The sequence below is a fragment of the Conger conger genome, chromosome 16 (genome assembly GCF_963514075.1).
Source record: "Conger conger chromosome 16, fConCon1.1, whole genome shotgun sequence".
Lineage (NCBI taxonomy): Eukaryota > Metazoa > Chordata > Actinopteri > Anguilliformes > Congridae > Conger > Conger conger.
The window spans coordinates 30139505-30161259 of record NC_083775.1 but is presented as its reverse complement, the minus strand read 5'-3'; the positions used below and the strand labels follow the sequence as shown (position 1 = coordinate 30161259).

Genomic DNA, 21755 nt, shown 5'->3' with positions numbered 1-21755 from the left:
GCCTTCCACTTTGTGTGCGAAGTAAATCAAGTGGAATGTGACTCCACATTATGATGTTGATGTAAAGATGGAAAAACATCTGAGCAAAGTTCTCACTCTCATAGGTGTGCGAGTTTGCCATGAGCCACCTAGCCGCACTAGCCAAATCCAATCACCCAGCTAGCCAACAAGCCACAAATACCACATTGTTGTCTATACTGGGTGTCTGTAAGCACTGTACCATATCCCAGCTTTGGGCAATGCTATCAAACTCGAAACAGTTGCTCTGCTCGCTGAGTGATTTCCTGTCGATGGAGTGAGTTCACTACGAAATAAATCAATCGTCATAGGTCCAGCGCACAGAAGCTAGATGGATGAAAAAGGCAAGAGCTAATCAAACAAACCGACGGGGGGGAAAAAATCCATGCTGAATACAGCACAGAGGCCCTGAGGTTTAAGCACATCTCGTCTGAAAGCTACACGGTAGCATAAATTTGAAGCGAAGGACGGTCCTGAGGTTCTGCCAGTTCTGCAGTGTTGGCGCGTTTCTCATGCGCGCTGGCTAACGTCCTGGGGGGGGGGAGGGAATGAAGACTCGGAGAGACGGAGCAGGAGTTCTGTACACTTTATTAGCGCCTGGAGGAAGCTCACTTCTTGGCCTCCTCCTCCTTAGACAGGCTCTTGATGATCTCCTCTTTCTTGGCCTGGAGACGCTCCTCACGCCTCTTTCTGGCCTCCTTCGTCTTGGAGCGACGAGCCTCCGCCTGGTCGCTGCAGGGAGGGAGGGAGGGAGAGGGGTAGAAGGAGTTAAAGGTGAAGGGGTGAGAAAGCTGCCAGTGTTTTAGGAGTTTGTGGGATTGAAAAACGGGTCATCCCCTGGAAAAGCTGTGGGTAGATCCAGGGGTGGAGCTCCTTTCCTCCGACCGCCTGTGTTTTCGCTTCCTCGGGTTACTGTCGGTGCGCGATAGGACGCAGGATCGATTTACCACCAAACTGTGAAAAACGCTGACGCCACTCCCAGCGCTGCACTTTCCCACACGCTCGCACCGAGCCTAGACTGGAAGCTGATTTAAAGGAAACCACCAGGACTGGAGTTAAACCTGCAGACACTGCTGCCCTCCAGGACTGGAGTTAAACCTGCAGACACTGCTGCCCTCCAGGACTGGAGTTAAACCTGCAGACACTGCTGCCCTCCAGGACTGGAGTTAAACCTGCAGACACTGAGGCCCTCCAGGACTGGAGTTAAACCTGCAGAAACTGCTGCCCTCCAGGACTGGAGTTAAACCTGCAGACACTGCTGCCCTCCAGGACTGGAGTTAAACCTGCAGAAACTGCTGCCCTCCAGGACTGGAGTTAAACCTGCAGACACTGAGGCCCTCCAGGACTGGAGTTAAACCTGCAGACACTGCGGCCCTCCAGGACTGGAGTTAAACCAGCACACTGCGGCCCTCCAGGACTGGAGTTAAACCAGCACACTGCGGCCCTCCAGGACTGGAGTTAAACCAGCACACTGCGGCCCTCCAGGACTGGAGTTAAACCTGCAGACACTGCAGCCCTTCAGGACTCAGGACTGGAGTTAAATCTGCACAATTAAGCCCTCCAGGACTGGAGACTGAGGTCGGTGCCAGTGCGAGAGAGTCTTGTGCAGAGACTACAATAGTATAGTGATGTGGCCACAATTAGAGAGGCAGTAAGTCAAACACATGTACGCGATAGATGCATTTGCATATTTGCAACTCAGGTGCGATAGCTCTCTGACACCAGCAAGGCTACATGTCTTACACGCCTCCACACTGTGTTTGTAGCTCAGAAACTCATTGGTCTGGGGGCCATTTTGGCTCCCGCGGTACTTACGCCAGAAGCTTCTTGCGGGCCTTGTCCGCCTTCAGCTTGTGGATGTGCTCCATCAGGATCCTCTTGTTCTTGAACACGTTTCCCTTCACCTTCAGATAGAGGCTGTGGTACCTGGGGGCCCCAAAACACACACACCATCAGGTGTACAGTCCAGTCTCCTCGTGCCCAGCGTAGGAACGCTGATCTAGGATCAGTTTCCCAGGCCCATAGCCTAACCTTATCCATTATGAGCTAAAAGGCACAACTGATCCCAGACCAGCCATCCTACTCCAAAATGCTTTGTGAATATGAACCCTGAGCATGAGCCCTTGTGTTCAGCAGGAAACATTGGCAATAGCATCCAGTGATTTATTGCCAAATAATCTCAATAAGGAATATGCCAGTCCAGGCTGACAAGCGGGAACAGAACATTATTTAACGTAACTGTTTCATTACAATGTTGCCTATCTTGTTCTTATGAGAACACTGTGGTCCGTATAAAAGCAGTGATGACGCATCAGTCCGGCTTTGTACTCTAGATCCTGATTAATATTGTCAGTGAATAACTTGGGATAACTAGCTCTGTCCATCCACACTGACTTGTGTGAAATCTTGAGTGCAACATTACCCTCATTTGCACCCTTCTTGCGCCCCCTTATGGACAGAACATGCATGACAAGAGCAACTTAACATTATATGTCAACCCAAAAACTATTCAAATAAAAAAATCTGTAGAATGCAACATTTGAATAAAATTTAAAAAAAAAAAATTTTTTAAGTTGACAGCCCTATTTATCTTGACAGTACAGTCATTTATTTTTTATTATTTTAAAAAGCCACCGTTTAAGTATTCACAATCTTTTCTGGAAGAGAGTACAGCACGCAGGTAACTCATAATGCCCAACAAGTTTAAATCAGGAATTCAAAACACAGACAATGTTCTTCGATCCTGTACACAAAGTGTTAGCGGAGGTTTTCCGAATGACAAGCCCCTCGCAACTGGCTTCATTATAATCCCGCCAACCCGACTCTCCCTTATTTTGTTACATCACATTTTATTTAGTCATAGATGCTTTTGTCCAAAGCAACGTTAAAAAAAAGCGAACATCAAGCTCATTAGAACAAACTACAGAACACGTCGCATTAGCTACAATTCACAAAGAATAGCTAGGCACCGCTACCAATGCAACACTAATTGTGCATTAGCATCGGTGCTAAGGTGTGGCCCTTTTCTCACTATCCCAGCACGTCCGGTTTTTAAATCGGCAGAACCCGAGCCTGTTTTCTGTTTAACACCAGCCTTTCTCCGTCGGCTATGAGGAGCTTGGCGCGGTGTGGTCACGTGTGCCGTCGACCGTTTTACCCCCCGTCCGAGCGAGAGACTCACATGTGCCTGTCGACCGTTCCCCCCTGCCTGAGAGAGAGACTCACATGTGCCTGTCGATCTTCTTGGACTCCCTGTAGCGGCGGAGCAGACGGCGAAGGATCCTCATCCTCCTCATCCAGGACAGCTTCTCCGGCATGCGGGCGTTCGCCGTACCCTTCCTCTTCCCTGGGGGAGACGGAGGGGGAGACGGAGGTTAACATTCCGATTTGATTCCGCCCTGGGTGTGTCGAAGTGTCCCTGACCCTGAAAAGCTCCTGACGAGCTGGTTGGTGTCTTGCACGGCAGCCAAAGGCCGTTGGTGTGTGAGTGTGTATATGTGTGCATGAGAAGCATCAATCGTACAGCCCTTTGGATAAAGGCGATATATAAATTCCAACCATTTAACGTGACATCCCACCTATTATGGGATTCTGTGTCAGACTCTGCCTTCTGTTTCTTTAGCCCAATCGTTTATTCGATATTGTGAGCTGCAGACAGCATGTGAGCCCTTAGAGGAAGTAGGGTCCTCTTGGAGTAGTCCAGGGGCAGGAGTGATAGTCGGATGCCCCGAGTAATACCCGAGAACCTCCAAATCTGGAACGTGGACTGGATTAAAAAGAGCTGTTCCAGGTTTTACTCTGTATCCAGCTAAGTCAGTAATCCTGCTTTGTGGAACAGGCCCCAGCACTGGTTTGATAAGCTGATTTGAAACTCAAGGTAGAATAATTGGTTAGAATAAAAACCCGGACAGACACCACCCTTCCAGCTATCGATATGATATATGTGTCCTGCTATGTGTAAAACAAAGCTGGGATGCAGCGCTGGGGTCTGAAACTGACCGGTGCCCATGTGACGGCCCTTGCGGCGCGCCAGCGTGTTCTTGCGGCAGCGGGCGCGGGAGTGCACCGTCACGGGCTTCCTGATGATCAGCCCGTCCTTCACCAGCTTACGGACCTGCTGGCCTGCAAGAGGGAAACACATTAACCCACACAGCACAGTTAACATGCTAACACACGGCACTTGCACCGTGAACACAGTTAACATGCTAACACACGGCACTCACACCGTGAACACAGTTAACATACCAACACACGGCTCTTACAACTTGAACACAGTCAACATACTAACACACATACCACACACACCGTGAACACAGTTAACATGCTAACACACAGCACTTACACCGTGAACACAGTTACCATGCTAACACACGGCACTCACACCGAGAACACAGTTAACATGCTAACACACGGCACTCACACCGTGAACAGTTAACATGCTAACACACAGCACTCACACCGTGAACACAGTTAACATGCTAACACACAGCACTTACACCGTGAACACAGTTACCATGCTAACACACGGCACTCACACCGAGAACACAGTTACCATGCTAACACACGGCACTCACACCGTGAACACAGTTAACATGCTAACACGGCATTCGCACCGTGAACACAGTTAACATGCTAACACACAGCACTCACACGGTGAACAGTTAACATGCTAACACACAGCACTCACACCGTGAACACAGTCAACATGCTAACACACATACCACACACACCGTGAACACAGTTAACATGCTAACACACAGCACTTACACCGTGAACACAGTTACCATGCTAACACACGGTACTCACACCGAGAACACAGTTACCATGCTAACACACGGCACTCACACCGTGAACACAGTTAACATGCTAACACACGGCATTCGCACCGTGAACACAGTTAACATGCTAACACACAGCACTCACACCGTGAACAGTTAACATGCTAACACACAGCACTCACACCGTGAACACAGTTAACATACCAACACACGGCTCTTACAACTTGAACACAGTCAACATGCTAACACACATAACACACACACCGTGAACAAAGTTAACATGCTAACACTCACAGCACTAAAGCCTGATTTATACATCTGCATCGAATCTACACAGAGGCCACGGCGTAGCCTACACATAGCCGCGTTCCCTACGCCGTATGCTACGCAGAGGCTACGGCGCGTAGTTACACTTCTGGGGGGGAGCGCGTCAGGCTACATTGTATGGAACGCAGCTGAGCGTAGTATAAATCAGGCTTTACACCATGAACACAGTTAACATGCTCACACACGAACACAGTAAATATAGTTAACATACATACCACTTACATCACCACATGCTAACACATTTAACATGCTAAGACACTTACATCGTCAACACAGCATGTTAACACATACAATTTACACCTTAAACATGGTTTACATGGCAACACATATACCACCTACACCATAAACACTGTTAACATGTAAACACAAATACCACAAACACAGCCATCACAGACCATGTAGACAGAGAGAAGGGGCATTAACAAACAACCCTAACATAACATACAATAACACACAAGCCTCTCATACACAGTACACACAGGAAAGCACCGTTAGGGGGCACCGTTAACCGAGGGAGAATTTTCAACAAGAATAACATCTGGCAAAATAAACACCCCTCAGTGGAGGTCGGAGAGCCAGTCTACATACAGCACATATAAGGCTTTGATCATAAGTGAGATATGGAGACTGTTTCAAATCAGTTACTCCCAGAGTAAACTCCTACTACAGTGAAGCTTTACTCTTTACAAAACAAGCACGCACAGGTTTTCAAACTCCCCCAAAAATAAATGGCTCCAATAAAGGTTAAAATCATGCACATAAGTGCCACATAGTGCCCTCTGCATGGCACAACTAGGATAGTGTTATCCCTACCGACAGCATCCTCCCATATCTCTGAACAGTGCGAAGCCAATTATGTACTTCTCCTGTGGGGCTGCCGGCCAGTTAGCACTGCTGCATCTCAGGTTCAATCCGAGACCGTGGTGCGCTCGTGCCCAGCAGCCTCTCAGACGTGTTTTAATGTCTAAAACATAGAGCCAATATCAAGCCCTGTCAGAGCATCGACTTCCAGCAGAGCAATGCATTCTGGAATACATGGAGGACCCACTGACTGATGCAATATCTAGCAGACCAGGGTCAAATGTGTCATGGTTTTGGATTCAAATGCTTTTCTACACTTTACTGAGTTTAACTGATATATTGGAACCAATGAAAGACTCTCAAAAAGTGCAAACCCCGCCTTCTGGTCCACCTTGGCAAGATGGCACCAGGCAAGATCCATCAAGCACAGAAGTATTTGAATCCAAACCAAGTACGTATCTGACATCCAGGCTCTGAGCATTCAAAGCCATCACTAACTCACCACCAGGTTTCATACTGATAAAAGGGAATCAAACAGTGGGGTTCATCTGTGCTAATTTTGCTGTTGAACCCAATGTGGGAATTAGCCTGGACTTAGCTTAGCTCCACATCTTCAGGGCCCATTCATAATGTGAAACACAATGGCAGGATAGCGATGGTTTTGGGGTGATCCGATGGTGTGAAAATACAAAGAGTTGTCAGATACGGGTGAAATTTCCGCTTCCTCCACTGTGGACGAATCAGAGCAACGGAAAACACTCACGGGAGTTGGCGTTGGCGATCTCATTGGTCTCGTTGGGGTCCAGCCACACCTTCTTCTTGCCACAGCGCAAGACGCTGGACGCCAGCCGCTTCTGAAGCCTGAGCATGCTGAGAAAGATTGGTTCTAAAATACGATCACTCAAACACCCACCAGTATCAATTCACTACTGCAGTCCAATGTCAGACACAAAGAGATGAGAACCACAGTTGTGACATCACTCTTCCTGCAGAAGCCACTTAAGAGAACCCATTCAAGTGCAAGCACTTTGCATTTGACACAAATGATTTGAAGAACGGCCTACATCCAGGGATTGTAACGACATCTTGCTATACAGGATACTTCACATACAAAAATATGACCAGATTAATAGATTACTAAATGACATTCATAAATGCAGAATATCCACCCAATATTCAAGGATGGCAACTGGATCCGCCAAACAATGTTAAATTAACATAAACCAGTGAATTGCGATTGTCAAGAAAAAGTTAGCTGGCAGGGGAACAGGAAACACGCTTCCAGAAAAACGACATGTCAACTCTGGTTAACGGCTAACTTAGGAAGCAAGCTAATTCGCTTTCGAACTATTAGCTAGCAATATGTCATATGCTGGATCTGCTGGCAAGCTGTCGTTATAGCCAAATGTGTCATTTTTGCTGATCCGGCTAGCTAACCAGTAAATTAATAAAACTTAATAAAACAGCCCACTTGGTCACGGCCTACATGAGAAATTGACTACATGTTTTGTTGCCCGATTGCTTGTATATGAAATCGGCAACCAACCCAAATAGGAACTTTAATCTTGTGTCGTGTTAAACTATTTGGTGCGTGTTCTTCAAGTTGTTAATTAAGGGTCGGAACAATATAGCTACAAAGTGCCGAGCCAGAGATTCTGGCTTAATTTGACAACATGGCTCCCGTGTTGGACTTATATCGCTAGCTAACCAGCTACGTGCTAGGGCACGTTTCTAAAAAATAATCGTGCTTTTGTTACTCCTAATGTGTCGACAGGGTACTCCATCGCAAAGCCATTTTCCTTAATAACCCGCTACATGATAATCGAGGCTGAATATAAAATATATTTAAGGGAATTTTTATTCAATCACAGGGAGCAACCGCGGGCTTCTTACCTCATGGCTGCTGCTATTTCAGAGAAAGGAAGGCTACACAGGCTGGTAGGGCACTACCATTCTCACAGAGAGAGCAAGCCATCGTCTACCATGATACTCTCGCGCTCCTGCGGCACCAAGACTATAAACAAAATAATACTTTTGTCATATTAATATTTTAAATAAATACAATGGACTTTTTAATTCAACGATTAATACAACTATTCTAAAATCGAGGAGAAAAACGATTGAATATAAATAGCCCCTCTCTATAGTTATGTATATGGTATGTACCGGAAAGCATCTATCACAAAGCATTGTGGGAACTTCAAGCAGTCAAAATGGCCGCGTCCGCAGGTTGGGCAATGTTGCGTGGTCAACGGCTCATATTTTGCAAAATAAAGCATGAAGGAACTTTGTTAGATCCAGCTGTGCAGTGCCACCTTCCATCTGTAATCCCTTTCCGGACTAAGAAGCGCTTCTTCGTCCCACCCTCAGTTGGTGTGAAAGGCTTGGGCAATCCGGAAGCAACAGCAAGGCGAGCTGGTTTTGTTATGCGGCAGGAATACCTTGAAAGGCCTGTGAACATTGCTTGCACTGCGGGAATCTTTGACCCATACATCCCCCCAGAGGGTGATGCTCGACTGTCGGGCCTGTCCAAAGAAGGATTGAAGCAGCGTACTGAGCAGTTGAGACAGAGTGCTGCCTCTCAGTTGGCAATACGCAAAATCAGGGAGTATGACCCTGAGTTCAAAACAAAGGACTTTCCTACTCGAGCGCAGGATATCTTCATCCGGGCACATGCTGCTCTTACAGAGTTCAATAAGGTGGAATTGCACAATCTGGTGAGCGAACGCTGCTATCCCGAGATGGTCAGAGGAAATCGCTACAAGACGCTGCGTTGGGCGTTCGTGGAGTCCCTCGAACCTCCTCGCGTGGTACACGCCCGCTGCCCTGACATGGTCAGCAAAGGCAACCTCTATGGACAGGTTACAGTGCGCATGCATTCTAGACAGACCCTGGCAATCTATGACCGTTTTGGGAGGTTAATGCTGGGGGATGAAGACGTGCCGCGGGATGTTCTGGAGTACCTTGTCATGGAAAGACACGTGGTGAACCCCTACGGTCGCTGGAGACTCCATGGCAAGATTGTTCCCTCCTGGGCCCCAGCCAAGGATCCCGTCATTAAGACCGTTATGATCCCTGGTCCTCAGCTGAAGCCCTGGGAGGAATTTGAAGATCTTAACTACGAGGTGGAGAAACCCAAAGCTGTTCAGTGGCACAAGTAGTCCCTTTCTGGCTTCGAAATCTACACACTTCTGTATTTCTGGCAGTAAATAAATGTTATTTTATCACAGGAAAAAAGTTATTATTGTAGGCTCACTCAATAAAAGTAGTGGGAAGAGTACATCAGAAGAGTTTGGTCTTTTGTGTGATCATTTGAAATTGTTTTAATTTTTATAATGGATTATTTCAAGCCCAAACTCGTCATCAGAAGAGACTGAATATTATTTCTAGTTACATTGTAATGGAATCTACTACTTATTCAAAACCTTTAATTCAATTCAACAAATAGATTAGAGTACAGAATATGTAATCATAATGTCTCTTGCTTTGTAATGCCAAGATGACGTGTTGGGTCAGTTCTCAAAATTTGAAAATATTCATATGAAACATTGAAAATATTTCAATTGAAATTACTTGTTCTTGGTGGGTTTGTACTCATCTGATTTACCAACAGGGTTCAGTTTATCTATGTGGTCACTTCTAGCACTTGGAACTGTACATCCTGGTTATGGTGATGCACTTTGCTGTATGTTGCTCTTGATAAGAGTGTCTGTCAAATGCCTGTAACATAATGCCATGTAAAACAACAAAAATGCAATGCAATAGTTCATTGTTTCATCTCATTTGCGTTCAAGGGAAAAATCTAATCTTCTGCAAAACATTTCAATAAATCCGAAAATGTCATTGTTGCGACCTTAAGAGAGTTGTGTATTTACATTATTTGGTCCCCATGGTCATTGACAGTGTATGAGCAGCGATATACTGTCGGCTGCAAAAAAGCTAGTTTTTGCAGGCTTGTTTTTGTCTTAAGTACACAAGAAGTGACTCTTCTGTGTAGGAACGAGTGTGTCTGTTGTTCCACCGTCTTCCACAGGATGTCAGCACGGGGGCAGGAAAGACGCTAGGTGGCGTCCCAATACTCCTACTATTTGAAAATGTGGAGTGCTAGAACAAGTGAAGGGAAGGACTTTGCAGTTTAGAGCATTGGGATCCTCCTGCTACGTAGGCTGCAGCACTAATTGGGGGTGAAGTGAAGGTTAGCTGACCGAAGAAAGTGACAGTACCTCCTATCTGCAAGTCACTATCCTCTCCGATATTCACACACTTTAAAAAGATAAGCCAAGAAGTCTGTGTAACACTGTGTTTAAGCAAAATAGTGATGTTTATGTAGCACACTTTTCACGTCCGTAGTAATTACTTTCAATTAAATCCAACAAAAATAAATCCGCTTTAGTTTGTGACTTTCTAAAGTTGATCTCAACCGGAGTCACATATAATTCGCGGAAGAAAACACTCGCATGGTAAGCCTACATTTATTTAAAAATATCTACAATGCTATCGCTGTCTATTTTAATGTGCAGTCATTGTTATTTGTCATTGTTTTCTTTTCATCTCTAACAGACTATTAAAACAAAAGTAGCCTACCGACGTTACAATTACGTGCTACAATTTTGTTACGAGATTTTATGTAGCTTACAACTCAAGTATGTTTCTTTACCTGTGAACTAAAATGATTAAACATGTCCATTTGGATCTCCTGGGTAGAGAACTAACTGTATTGCGGTCTCGTATGGCGTCCGGTTTCCCTTGGGTCTGAAAATGAGGTAAGGCACTTGTTAGATCCATATATCAATCGACATGGGGAAAGGAAAACACTTCTCAGAAGATTAAAGTCTTTGATTTTATGGGAGGCAAATTTTAAGGACCACATTTTTAGACATGTCTCTAAATCTACCATCAGAAGCCACCTCCATGTCAATAGGCTTTTTGCAAGGGTTGCCAGGAAAAGCATCCATTAAAAATGTCTGGAGTTTGTTTCCTAAACTTCATGGGAACTTCTTTTTGGATTGTGTGTTGAGGTCAGATGAGACCAAGATTGAGGTTTTTGGCCACGCACATACCAGCGGCCAGTTTGAGTTCATAAAAAGGGTGCTTGAAAAAAAGTAATTCCTATGTGAAATATGCAGATCAAACTTTGCAGTTATGTCAACTGAATCCTGAACAGCAGCAAGTACCAAACGTACCAAGACATTCTGGCTGAAAGCCAGGGTCAGGAAGCTCAATCTTGGCAGCAAACAGAACTTTAGTCAATACAATGATGCCAAGGCCACCTCAAAACCACTAACTGGGCACAAAATGACTGTTTTACAATGGCCATCTCTGTCTCCAGACTTGCACCTGATCAAAGTTTGTAGCTTAGAGGAATATGGGGGTATGAATAATTTGGAGGTCACTGTATGTGCCATGGGTTACACTGTAAAAAATTACTGTAAAATACGGCCAAATTCTAACAGTAATGTAGTTTTTCTTAAGTACAGTACAATACTGTAAAATGCAGCGCTTTTTTGGTGCCAAAAGCATGACTTGCCGTACACAGCATGCTACTGTGAAATTTTACAACTATACAGTACAATACAGTTTTTATTTATTTTTTATTTTTTTACAAGAAGACGGTTGATTTTGAGCCCACCCAAATGCGCCCATAACTGTGGACTCACACCTGTATTTTTCCCATAGTTCTTTTCACCAACTTTGGTGAAGTTAAGTGATTTGTTTTGCTATTACAAAATGTGAGGAGTAGAAACTGCAGCCACGACGGACAAAAGGCTTTCATCGTTGGAAACCCCTCTTTAGTTCGGTGGGTAACTAAAATATTATTTCTGGAGACTGCACTTCACTGAGTAACGTTAGACCGAACGAAAAACCCAACAGATAACGCAGCTGGCTAGCTCACACTGTTTATTGTACGCAGTAAGCAGTAACGTTAACTGTGTATTTCCGTTCATCTTCTGGAGGAAAATCACATGCATATGCTGCTTGCTTTTAGCTTTGGAATACAATTCAGGTTCAGTTAGAATGTTTGGCGAATATTGTATATTGCAGATCTAGGCTACAATAAAACAGCCGGATAGCCAAGTACCGTTACTTCAGCTAAATAACGTTACCCGCAATTTCTGACTTCCATTCTGGTTTACCAGCGTTGCTTTTTCGGTCATTTGTTGAAGCACAGTGCTATTGTTAGCTAGCATAATAGAGCAAAATCAAAATATTTGACTGGTAATCTGTTCCCTCTGTTTCATGTTATTATCCTGTGAGAGTACATCACAAATATTGCTTTGAACAGAGTATATAAATGTCAGCAAAATTTGCTGTATTTGTACAAACTTTTGCTGGTAGTGAACACTGACTGAGAGAGGTATTCATGAATTTTGGAAGAAGTGGTGATTGAATGCCTTTAGTATGAAAGCAATGCAAAAATATCCACAGTTTAGTTCACATAGTCTAATGATATGGTGAATGTGTTAAGTGGACATGGTATTGAGACAAGTGTGAAAACGATTGTAAAAAACAAAATAAGGTGAGTAATATGACATTGGCTTTAATAAATGTTGCAAGGCCATCTCTTGTCTGATCCATTTCTATGCTAGCAATTTTCAGGAGTTTTTAATTTGAAATGTAACTTTTTAAAATCATTGACTTGTTGAAGAAAATCATATTAACCTGCTGTACTGTAATTTTACAGTAATACACAGTATAATGGAAACCAAACAGCTGACCGTATCCTACTGTCAAGCTTAAACAATATTACTGTTAGTTTACAGTCGGTACACTGTGATGCAAATTGTATATACAGCGCATTACTGTATATTTACAGCACACAGTACACTGTATTGCAAAGCTTATATACAGAACATTACTGTATATTTTTACAGTACTAAATTGTTAAATTACAGTAAGTACACTAGAACAACTGTAGAGTACTGTAATACATTTTACAGTAATTAACTGTTGAAATAAATTACGGTAGACGCACTGTAAAAAAACAGAAGAATACTGGCGAATTTAGCTGCCAGTATTTTACTCTAATTTTACAGTTTTTCTTTTTTTACAGTGTAGATAACATGGTTTACCTTTATCATGATGACTGCCAGCAGCAGATAAAACAACCAGTTGCTAGCTGGTCATTTCAATTATATTGACAGTTTTGTGATTTGCTTGTATTCAATAAAAAGCATGTCACTTTCAGATTTTCAATGGTGACACCTGTCAATCATTAAAGTGGGCTCCAGAATTATTGGCACCCCTGGTAAATAGGTATACAAAAATAAACTGTAAACTAAAAAATAATACAGTTATTGATATAAGCTTTATTTTCTAACATATGTGAAGTAGTGTGCTTTATTATTGATTCAATAAAATCAACAATAGTCTTACATTACTCCAAAAAAAGATTTTCCCCAAAACACAGGTTTCACAATTATTGCCACTCCTGGTTTTATACTTTGTGAAAACACTTCTGGCAAAAATGAAGGACATGAGCATTTTCCGATAATTTGTGATAAAGTTAGAGAACACATTTGGAAAGATTTTTGACCATTCCTCCTCTCAGAACCATTCAGAATCACTGATATCCTTGGGTTTGCACTTATAGACCCTCCTCTCCAGTTTAGACCACACATTTATGGTCTGGGTTTTACGTCTGGAGACTGAGAATGGCCATTGCAGAACAAATATTACGTTCACTTAACCATGTGTTTTGATTTTGATGTATGTTTGGAGTCCTACCTATGACCTAGACTCAGCTTCCTAGCAGAGACAGGAAGAGAACAACAACAGCACCAAATCCCACTCTGTGTAGCAAAGACATTCGATTTCCATAGGCATAGGTTGGCAAGCCCCACATTTATAACACCAATCCAATCATTTTGACACCTATGGTTTTCAGAAAATAATTTGATTACTCAATAAAATAGGTTTGAACATAACATATAGATGATTGTACACTAAATACAGCCTTTTTTATGATTTTTTTATCAAGGGTGCCAATAATTCTGGAGCCCGTTGGACATTCTATGAATAGTGTCCAGGGTTTACGCCATCGCACCAATAGCTAAATATGTGTTTTAATTATGCATCCCGACACCAAATAATAGCAAAATGTTTTTTTTGTAATAATATCGTCGTCAAACGCGAACCAGAAAAATGCAGCGAAGCGCTCCAAACCACCTCCCCACTAAGGAGCGGCAACAGGTTGGGATTGTCCTTCGTAGTGCTTTGATCTCGCAAGTTGGATCGCCTCGAGCATCATGGTTTCTGCACGACTAGTCTATCGTTCAGAAAGTGCTCATCTACATCAATGTAACTGTGTCAAAATGGTATACAAAATGACTCCTCCCCTCACAAAAATATTCCCTATTTGTGTAATAATCGATGGTCTGTTAAAAATAGTATTTTTTGGAAAACAAGTGCAAAATGGCAACAGGTACCTGAGCCTCACGCGTTTACGTCAGGAGTGGTCGAGAACATTGTACGCCCCGTTAAAAAAGACTTGTCTGATGCTTTCCCCCCAGTTACATCACGGGAAAACGTGAAGACCCTCCGTGATGCACGTTGATAGATTGATGTGTGGGGCTTGGTCAGTGGGGCGTGGTCTAATCCGTTTGCAGCTGGAGTCACCAGTGTAGCGTCTTGTCAGCGTTGGAAGAAAAGGGGAAAGCTGTGCAAGGCGAAGGCACAGATGTGCGGTGACACCAACAGCACCACAGCATCCCTATCGGTAAAAGGACGTCTACTCTTCGGTGACAATGACTAGGTTTAAACAATAACATGTTATAATTAAACATAAAGAAGAATTAGAACATACAAATAAATCAATGGTCCAGAAAACTACTGTGTCCAGGACGCCTTCGACTTCTACCCAGGAGATCCAAATGGACATGTTTGATCATCTTAGTTCACAGGTAAAGAAACGCACTCTGAGTTTTAAGCTACATAAAATCTCGTAACGAAATTGTAGCACGCAATTATAACGTCGGTAGGCTACTTTTGTTTTAATACTCTGTTATAGATTAAAAGAAAACAATAAAAAAATAAGAATGATAGCCCGTTAAAATAGACAGCGATTGCATTGTAGATATTTTTAATAAATGTAGGCTTACCATGTGAGTGTTTTCTTCCGCGGACAATATGTGACTTGTAAAAAACATAGTTGTGCGGCTTATAGAAATGAAAGTGCAGGTGCTGAGTATTGAGATATTTATAGGAACAAATATAGATGTTTAATATAACCGTTGTATAGGTTACTATATATTTTTTATAACCGGGTGACGGCACTGTGTATGCTCACAGCAGCAACAATGTGTCGTTCATTTTGAACAAATTTGAGGAGACTATACGTTTAGTTTTATTACACAATCTTCATAGGTTACTGTTTTACAAACCCAGTTTATAAGGCACTTTTAGGGTGGGTAAATATTATTTTGTATTTCAAAAATACAAATAGCTATAAATAAAATACAGTTGTAATACAATGTTAAATATGTTTGTGTGGTAGCATATACATTGTTGCCTCTTAATGTATAATGGTATTCTGGTAAAATTGCGCAGGTGTGCAATGGCGTTTTTGTAATTTCCGCAGCAGATGTGATAATGTTGAAAGTGGATCTGGTTTGAGGGGCAGATCTTGAGTTCTTACTTGTATGTGACTAAGACCACGGGATAATGGATTTGCAATTTTTGTAAAACAGTACTACTGTTTTGAGAACACATCAGTATTGGGTTCAAACTCAGTTCTGCATGCTGAATATTATCCATCCACCTTTACATCAACCAATCATTAAGCCTACTTTTACTGGATGATAGCCAACACCACTCACAAGACGAATTCATATTAATGAAGATTGTTGTTCTTATACATCTACAACTTGGGTTTTCTGACTGGCAACGTAGGCAGTTATCAGTGCATTCAGTAATAGCCTACATGCAGACTGTTTTTGTAGATTGTAAAACTGTAATATCACTCCGGTCTCTTTGTTGATGGGCCAGGGTGGGGCTGTGGGTAGAAGTGTGGGTTTTTGGGCTGGTAATGTGGGTGAGGGTGGGGCTGCTGGAGAAAGGGGTGGGGCTGTCGACGGGGAGGGACTGGGGGTTTGGACGGCAGGTGGGAGACCCAGGGCTTACCTTATTCCTTGCCTGACCTGGAAATCGATTGAGGTCCGCCATCTTTAAGGAAATTCCTATCCGTTAAATGTTCCTTCAAGGAGCAAGGAGGCTCCGAAAGACTTCTTGAGCAAGAAAACACGAGCACATCCTTTGCGGAAGTATTTTTGTTTGGAATGCGTGATGTATAAACGATCCACCTCTCCCCATCTGCCACGCATCTGCCACATAAGTAACCGACGTTGCTTTGAACTATGAAGGAGCAAGGCCATTCCATTTGCCTAATTCACGTTACCCTGCCTTCTTTTTCTGGCTTCCTTTCCTTGCCTCCGCCGATGGGTGGAGCTAGGAGCAAGGAAAGGAGACAAGGAAAGGAAGAAGGAGGTGAAACAAAAGCCATTTGAATCATCCCACTTTCGTCTCAGCCAGATGAAAATCCCTTCCCTGCTTCAGCACTAGCCTATGTCGTCGTTCAGAGCTGGCAGCCATATTTGGTACTGGCACGGTCCAGATTCAAAACCGGACCCGTCCGTCGGGCCCGTCCACGCACTAGAACAGCACCTTATCAAAATGAGCCACCAAGCTGCCTTGACTGAATGCCGAAACCTCACTTTCGGGAAACACCCAACACGACAAGTATGGCACCTCTGAGACATAAGCGTGCATATTTTTACAACACAGCCGATAAATCACGGGACACCCCGATAAGTCACAGGACGTCTCGACGAAGTTCTGGAGTTCCACCTACCGCCATTTTACCCTGAGGTGAACATCTGGCCGAGGGACTGCCTTTCAACCGCTGCCGTCACTGCTGCTGGTCCCTTCTCCTGCTGATCTGATTTATACTGCTGCTCTACATCAACCAGGAACCTCCCGCTGTGTGTATTCAGTGTTGTGACAGACGGTCGGTTACCCAGTTAGCAAAAGCTGCAATCTGGACATTTAGATGGGTGGACATATAGTTTGAGAGATGTATTGAAACAAACGTACTCGGGTAACCCCTATACATCTCAGGTTTTACCAAGATATAGCCTGGCTACGTCCTAGTCGACTAGAAAACTGTCATTTTCCAACCAAATGTAGCCGGGGTTTCAACTGAACGCCTAGACACACACCACGAAAATGTTCCTCGGGAACAGCCTGCTGGTTCTGGGTGCAGTGGTGGTCCATTACTGCTTAGCTTAGTGTAATGATGCTCCAGCAGTACTGATGAAGCTGCTAACACAACTTGCTAACAAGGACAAATTGGTTAGTGGCCTTCAAAGAAAGCAAATACAGTTCTTAGTGTTATGTCTGAAATGGGTGGGAAAAGGTAGAAGCCAGTATTAGGTTCCTGATTAAAGAGACCTGATAAGAGCTCCTATAAATCAGGTTGATGCACTCTCTAATATATTAAGTAATTCTGGATAAGAGCATTTGTTAAATGAATGTAATTTAATGGAAAGAGCTTTTGTTGGTACAGCGCAGGGTGCTTTCATGCTTTGGTGCAGTCTGAATTTGATCAGTGTTCGGCTGGGTGAGCCATCGAGCATGTATACTGTAATGGGGTGCCCTGTAGAGTAGTGGTTAAGGTAAATGACTGGGACACGCAAGGTTGGTGGTTCTAATCCCGGTGTAGCCACAATAAGATCCCCACAGCCGTTGGGCCCTTGAGCAAGGCCCTTAACCCTGCATTGCTCCAGGGGAGGATTGTCTCCTGCTTAGTCTAATCAACTGTACGTCGCTCTGGATAAGAGCGTCTGCCAAATGCCTGTAATGTAATGTAATGTAATGGAGTGTCTTTGTGTTTAAAGCCTATTGCCAAAAGCAGAGACATAGGCTACTTTACACAGAAATGTGCATCCTCAAACTCTGCTCATGCACATTTTACACACTCTACAGTGGAATTTAAACTGGAACAATTTGTTTAATGTGTTTTAATAATCCTCAATGTCTTCCATTTCTGAAGCCTATAGACACTCTCTAATAGACTGCACAGTATATGGACGATTAAGTTTAACCGCATCACTTCAGTTTCTTATGCTGTTAGGTACTGGCATTTCAGTGCTCCCAATATTATAGAGCGCATGTACTGTTTATTATTTTCATTAGAATATGCATTATGCATGAATTGTAACAGTAAAGAGGTGGGGGTGAAATAGCTACAGAACAGAAATAGTGGACACATATTGAAAGGGGATGATGACAGTGAAATCACTAAGCATCAGACCAAGAGCCACCAATTTTAGCTGAAAATGCATTTACTTTTCCAAATGATTTGGGACAATTTCAGAGGAATGATGCTACATTAACATCAGTAAAGTAGAGAAACATGGTATAACTAGTGTGGCCATCCGTTCAATTTTAGGCCAGACAGCCCGGATTTTAAACACCCGGTCTGTCCACTGGCCGGAAGCACAACTGTCCTCCTTTTTGGATCATCCATACATTCCCTTATCACTTGTGGTCTTAGAAATGATTGGCTGAAATACAAATATGGTATTTCATTGGTTAAATAAATGTGAACGTTCATGCAACTTCTTCACGATAATGCACGCGCAGACTGAAATTCCTTGCAAACAAAAAAACTCTTGAATGTGGCAAGGTAAGGGCAAATGTATTCGATATAGACATTCATCTATGTGGTGAGTTGACTACAGCCTTATTGTGTGTCATAGGTTTTGGGGGTAATTTTCCGCTTTTATTTTGGCTCTGCTGAATCCTGTAAAGTATCCTCCTCTTTGGGGTTATTGGAAGTGCCGACCCTAGGTGAAACCAATTCTGCTGTGGCTATGATGAGAATTTAACAGTGGTGAATATCCTACTGTATCAGTTGAGTAGAGTAGAGTGGATGACAAAGGAGTTTTCCAATTATTATAATTTTGGAGGTCCCTATCCTTTAAAAGAAGGAGAGCACTCAGTAGCTTCGTGCCAACACCTCAACAACGTCACGGCACATCTTCATTTTTATGTTTAAATAAATTTTCAGATTTTGTGTATTTTAGTTTCTTCCTGATTAAAAGTAATTTACACAAGTACTGCTGTATTTAATTAATGCATTGACGTTGTTACTAGCATTTCCTTAATAGCAGTCCAACTTTCTAATTTGTCATAATCGTAATGTAATATCTAAATGCAATTCATGTGACTTTATTGTTTAATTATGCATGATGTAATTATTATAAATTGTTCATTTGTTGTTTGGCAGTTTTTTCAGTAAGTATTGTTTCTGTTGGTTTTAATATTTGTGTAGTAGAATTTCTAAAAACAATAGATAGCGGTAAGTCAAATTGAGGTTGCCCACTTGTTGAGTGTGTTGTACCGCTGGTATTTGGCATTCTTTGAGGACATGTGTTAGGATGGTTAGATAGAGCAGCACTGATCTTACACTACTGTACTGACGTGCCGCTTTATGCTCAGGTCAGGGTGTTGCTCAAGCATCACCTGCCTAGGCAGTGATTAATTCAGAAATCTGTCAAAGAGCAGCCAATAGACTGGTGTCAAGGATAACCGTGTACCAATGAGCAAGTGGTGTTGGGCATAATTGCTGAAATGTGTTGAGGAAAGTGTTGACAGATTATTTGTATAGTGACTGTCAGTTTTGAGACATTTTAGAAGAGTTAGCAAATCTGAGGCTTTGGGTTTGATGGAGTTAACTCGAAAGTTAGACAAAACGGACCGTATCCTGAGTTTATGTTTTCTTTCAAAATATTTTGGAAAATTAGCTGGCCTACTCCTTCTTCTTCAGACCACTCATTGCTATAAATGAGAAAATAACGGTATAAAGGTACAATAATATACAATGCAGTACCCTATACCTTTGCATTCTGTTAAAACACACCTGAAATGTTATTCGCAACAGATATTATAACATGAATGAATTGATGTACAAAAGACATTAATTAAGCATGAAATTAACTTTTCATCATATTCATTAATATTTGTTAAGTACTAACTAGTGTATTAGTTTCATGAATTAATATTTATGCATTAGCGAACCATAGGGTGAACTTATAATTTGTCAACCATTAATAAATACATGAACTTTTTTTTATTCCAGTATGAATTAGCATTAACTAATGCAGTTAATGCATGTTAACATTAAATGCATGTAAACAGCTGTACAGATTAACTTCTCAGTTGTTTGTTAGTTAACAACTACATTAGTTAATGCCAATTCATGTAACCTTATTGTAAAGTGTCACTACAATTCCTTTAGAAGAGATGATTGTTTTAAAACTACATAATTGTTCTTGTTTTAAAACTACGTAACTGACAACATCGTGTAAATTGCAGCTGTAAGAATCCAGTCCTGGAGGGCTATACTGCATGCTGATTTACATTTAAATGTTTGATCTGTTAAGTCCTAACCCAAGGCCTTAATTGACTGGTGATTGAAAGGAAACTACAAATATCTGCCTAGATTTTGACACCCCTGGCATAAATGATTGGGATAATTAAATCATTGAGAACAAAAGTAGGAGTGCATGCAAGCTTTCAACACTTTCTGGCTGAGCTCACAGCAAGATTTCACATTCAGTTTTGCAGAATTGGTAATGCACATTTTGTATGTGCATACCAATGCCTGCATGTATTAATACATAATAATAATAATAATAATAATAATAATAATAATAATAATAACAATCACTTCATTTTTCTAGCACCATGAAGTGAACCATTAAGAAAACACTTAAAACACACAATAGGAATACCCAATTTCTTAATAAAGATTTGTAATAAACAAATTAAAAAAAGTAAAAGAAGAAATGAGAACAGAAACATAGGAGCTGCTTATTAATTAAAAGCAAGCCTAAGAATGCGTGTGTCCATGCGTATGCCCATCACAAAAGATACGCTGGCCACAGAAATGTTGCCTTTTGACTTGGTGATAATTATCACTGTAATCAACCGCTATCATAATAAAACAGACCTTTGTAATATCTCGTAGAGAATCATGGTATGAACATACTCTCCTTATTATGCTGTACTATTCTAGCACTTTCTATTCTTTCTGGGCACAGCCAACCTTCCCTATCCTTTATACCTGGTCTGGTTTGCATGGTTTTGTATTTTGGATATGGAAAACTTGACAGGAAAATGTTCGAAATGTTCGAAATGTTATTATCTCTCTTCTTAAAACCCACCACTTAAAAGCAAAGGTTAGTTTGCCTCATTGAAACAAAACATCAAAGGGAGGGTGTGCCTCAGCACCTACTGTAAAGCATCCCAGGACCACCTGGGAGATATGCTAATTTATTAGCTTTGCTAATCCACCTCATCCCTGCACACATACAGTACAGTGGGCCAGATGGGCCCAGCACGCCCTGCACAGACTAACTACCGGCAGACTCTGTGTGCCGGGCGATCAATTATATATAAAGTTCACGTGTCCTGTGGTGGTGGTGTAAGCGGATGGCTGTTGCCGTGCTTGAAATGGCTGAAAGCAACACCACCGATGAACTGCTGAATCTCTCCGGCCAGGTGCTCAAACAGACCATCACATCACATTATTGGCATTTGGCAGACGCTCTTATCCAGAGCGATATACAGTTGATTAAACTAAGCAGGAGACAATCCTCCCCTGGAGCAATGCAGGGTTAAGGGCCTTGCTCAAGGGCCCAACGGCTGTGCGGATCTTATTGTGGCTACACCGGGATTAGAACCACCGACCTTGTGTGTCCCAGTCATTTACCTTAACCACTACGCTACAGGCTTAACCTAAAAAAAAATGTCAGAATAAGAGGACACAAA

The 21755-nt window shown here is 42.4% G+C and overlaps 3 protein-coding genes across 4 annotated transcripts in view; 2 read left to right on the top strand and 1 right to left on the bottom strand.

Moving 5' to 3' along the window:
* Positions 1-589: 589 nt before the first annotated feature.
* LOC133114437 (large ribosomal subunit protein eL19) lies at positions 590-7868 on the bottom strand. Its single transcript, XM_061223825.1, has 6 exons — positions 7818-7868; positions 6688-6794; positions 4018-4140; positions 3244-3364; positions 1834-1944; positions 590-750 (listed from the first exon to the last, which is right to left on the bottom strand). Exons 1-6 carry the CDS (start codon positions 7820-7822, stop codon positions 627-629), a joined length of 591 nt encoding a protein of 196 aa, XP_061079809.1. The 5' UTR covers positions 7823-7868; the 3' UTR covers positions 590-626.
* A 232-nt stretch (positions 7869-8100) lies between these two features.
* mrpl45 (mitochondrial ribosomal protein L45) lies at positions 8101-9782 on the top strand. Its single transcript, XM_061223824.1, has one exon. The coding sequence runs from the start codon at positions 8138-8140 to the stop codon at positions 9083-9085; it is 948 nt and encodes a 315-aa protein (XP_061079808.1). The 5' UTR covers positions 8101-8137; the 3' UTR covers positions 9086-9782.
* A 4833-nt stretch (positions 9783-14615) lies between these two features.
* LOC133115263 (voltage-dependent L-type calcium channel subunit beta-1-like) overlaps positions 14616-21755 on the top strand; it is a 58682-nt gene continuing 51542 nt past the window's right edge. The window contains exon 1 of one of the 2 annotated variants that reach the window (XM_061225082.1): positions 14616-14824. In XM_061225082.1, coding sequence (XP_061081066.1) covers positions 14738-14824 — 87 coding nt within the window. In that variant the 5' untranslated portion in view covers positions 14616-14737. The remainder of the gene's footprint in view (positions 14825-21755) is intronic. The other variant, XM_061225081.1, reaches the window with a different exon arrangement.

What these genes read in the sequence shown, in the direction of transcription:
- LOC133114437 (XM_061223825.1), bottom strand. An exon ending in GATCGCCAACGCCAACTCCC is followed by an intron (nt 4,141 to 6,687) that starts GTGAGTGTTTTC and finishes TCCCTCTTGCAG; the next exon opens with GCCAGCAGGTCCGTAAGCTG. An exon ending in AAGAAGATCGACAGGCACAT is followed by an intron (nt 1,945 to 3,243) that starts GTGAGTCTCTCT and finishes TGGGGCCCCCAG; the next exon opens with GTACCACAGCCTCTATCTGA.
- mrpl45 (XM_061223824.1), top strand. Translation starts at nt 8,138, where the DNA reads ATGGCCGCGTCCGCAGGTTGGGCAATGTTGCGTGGTCAACGGCTCATA.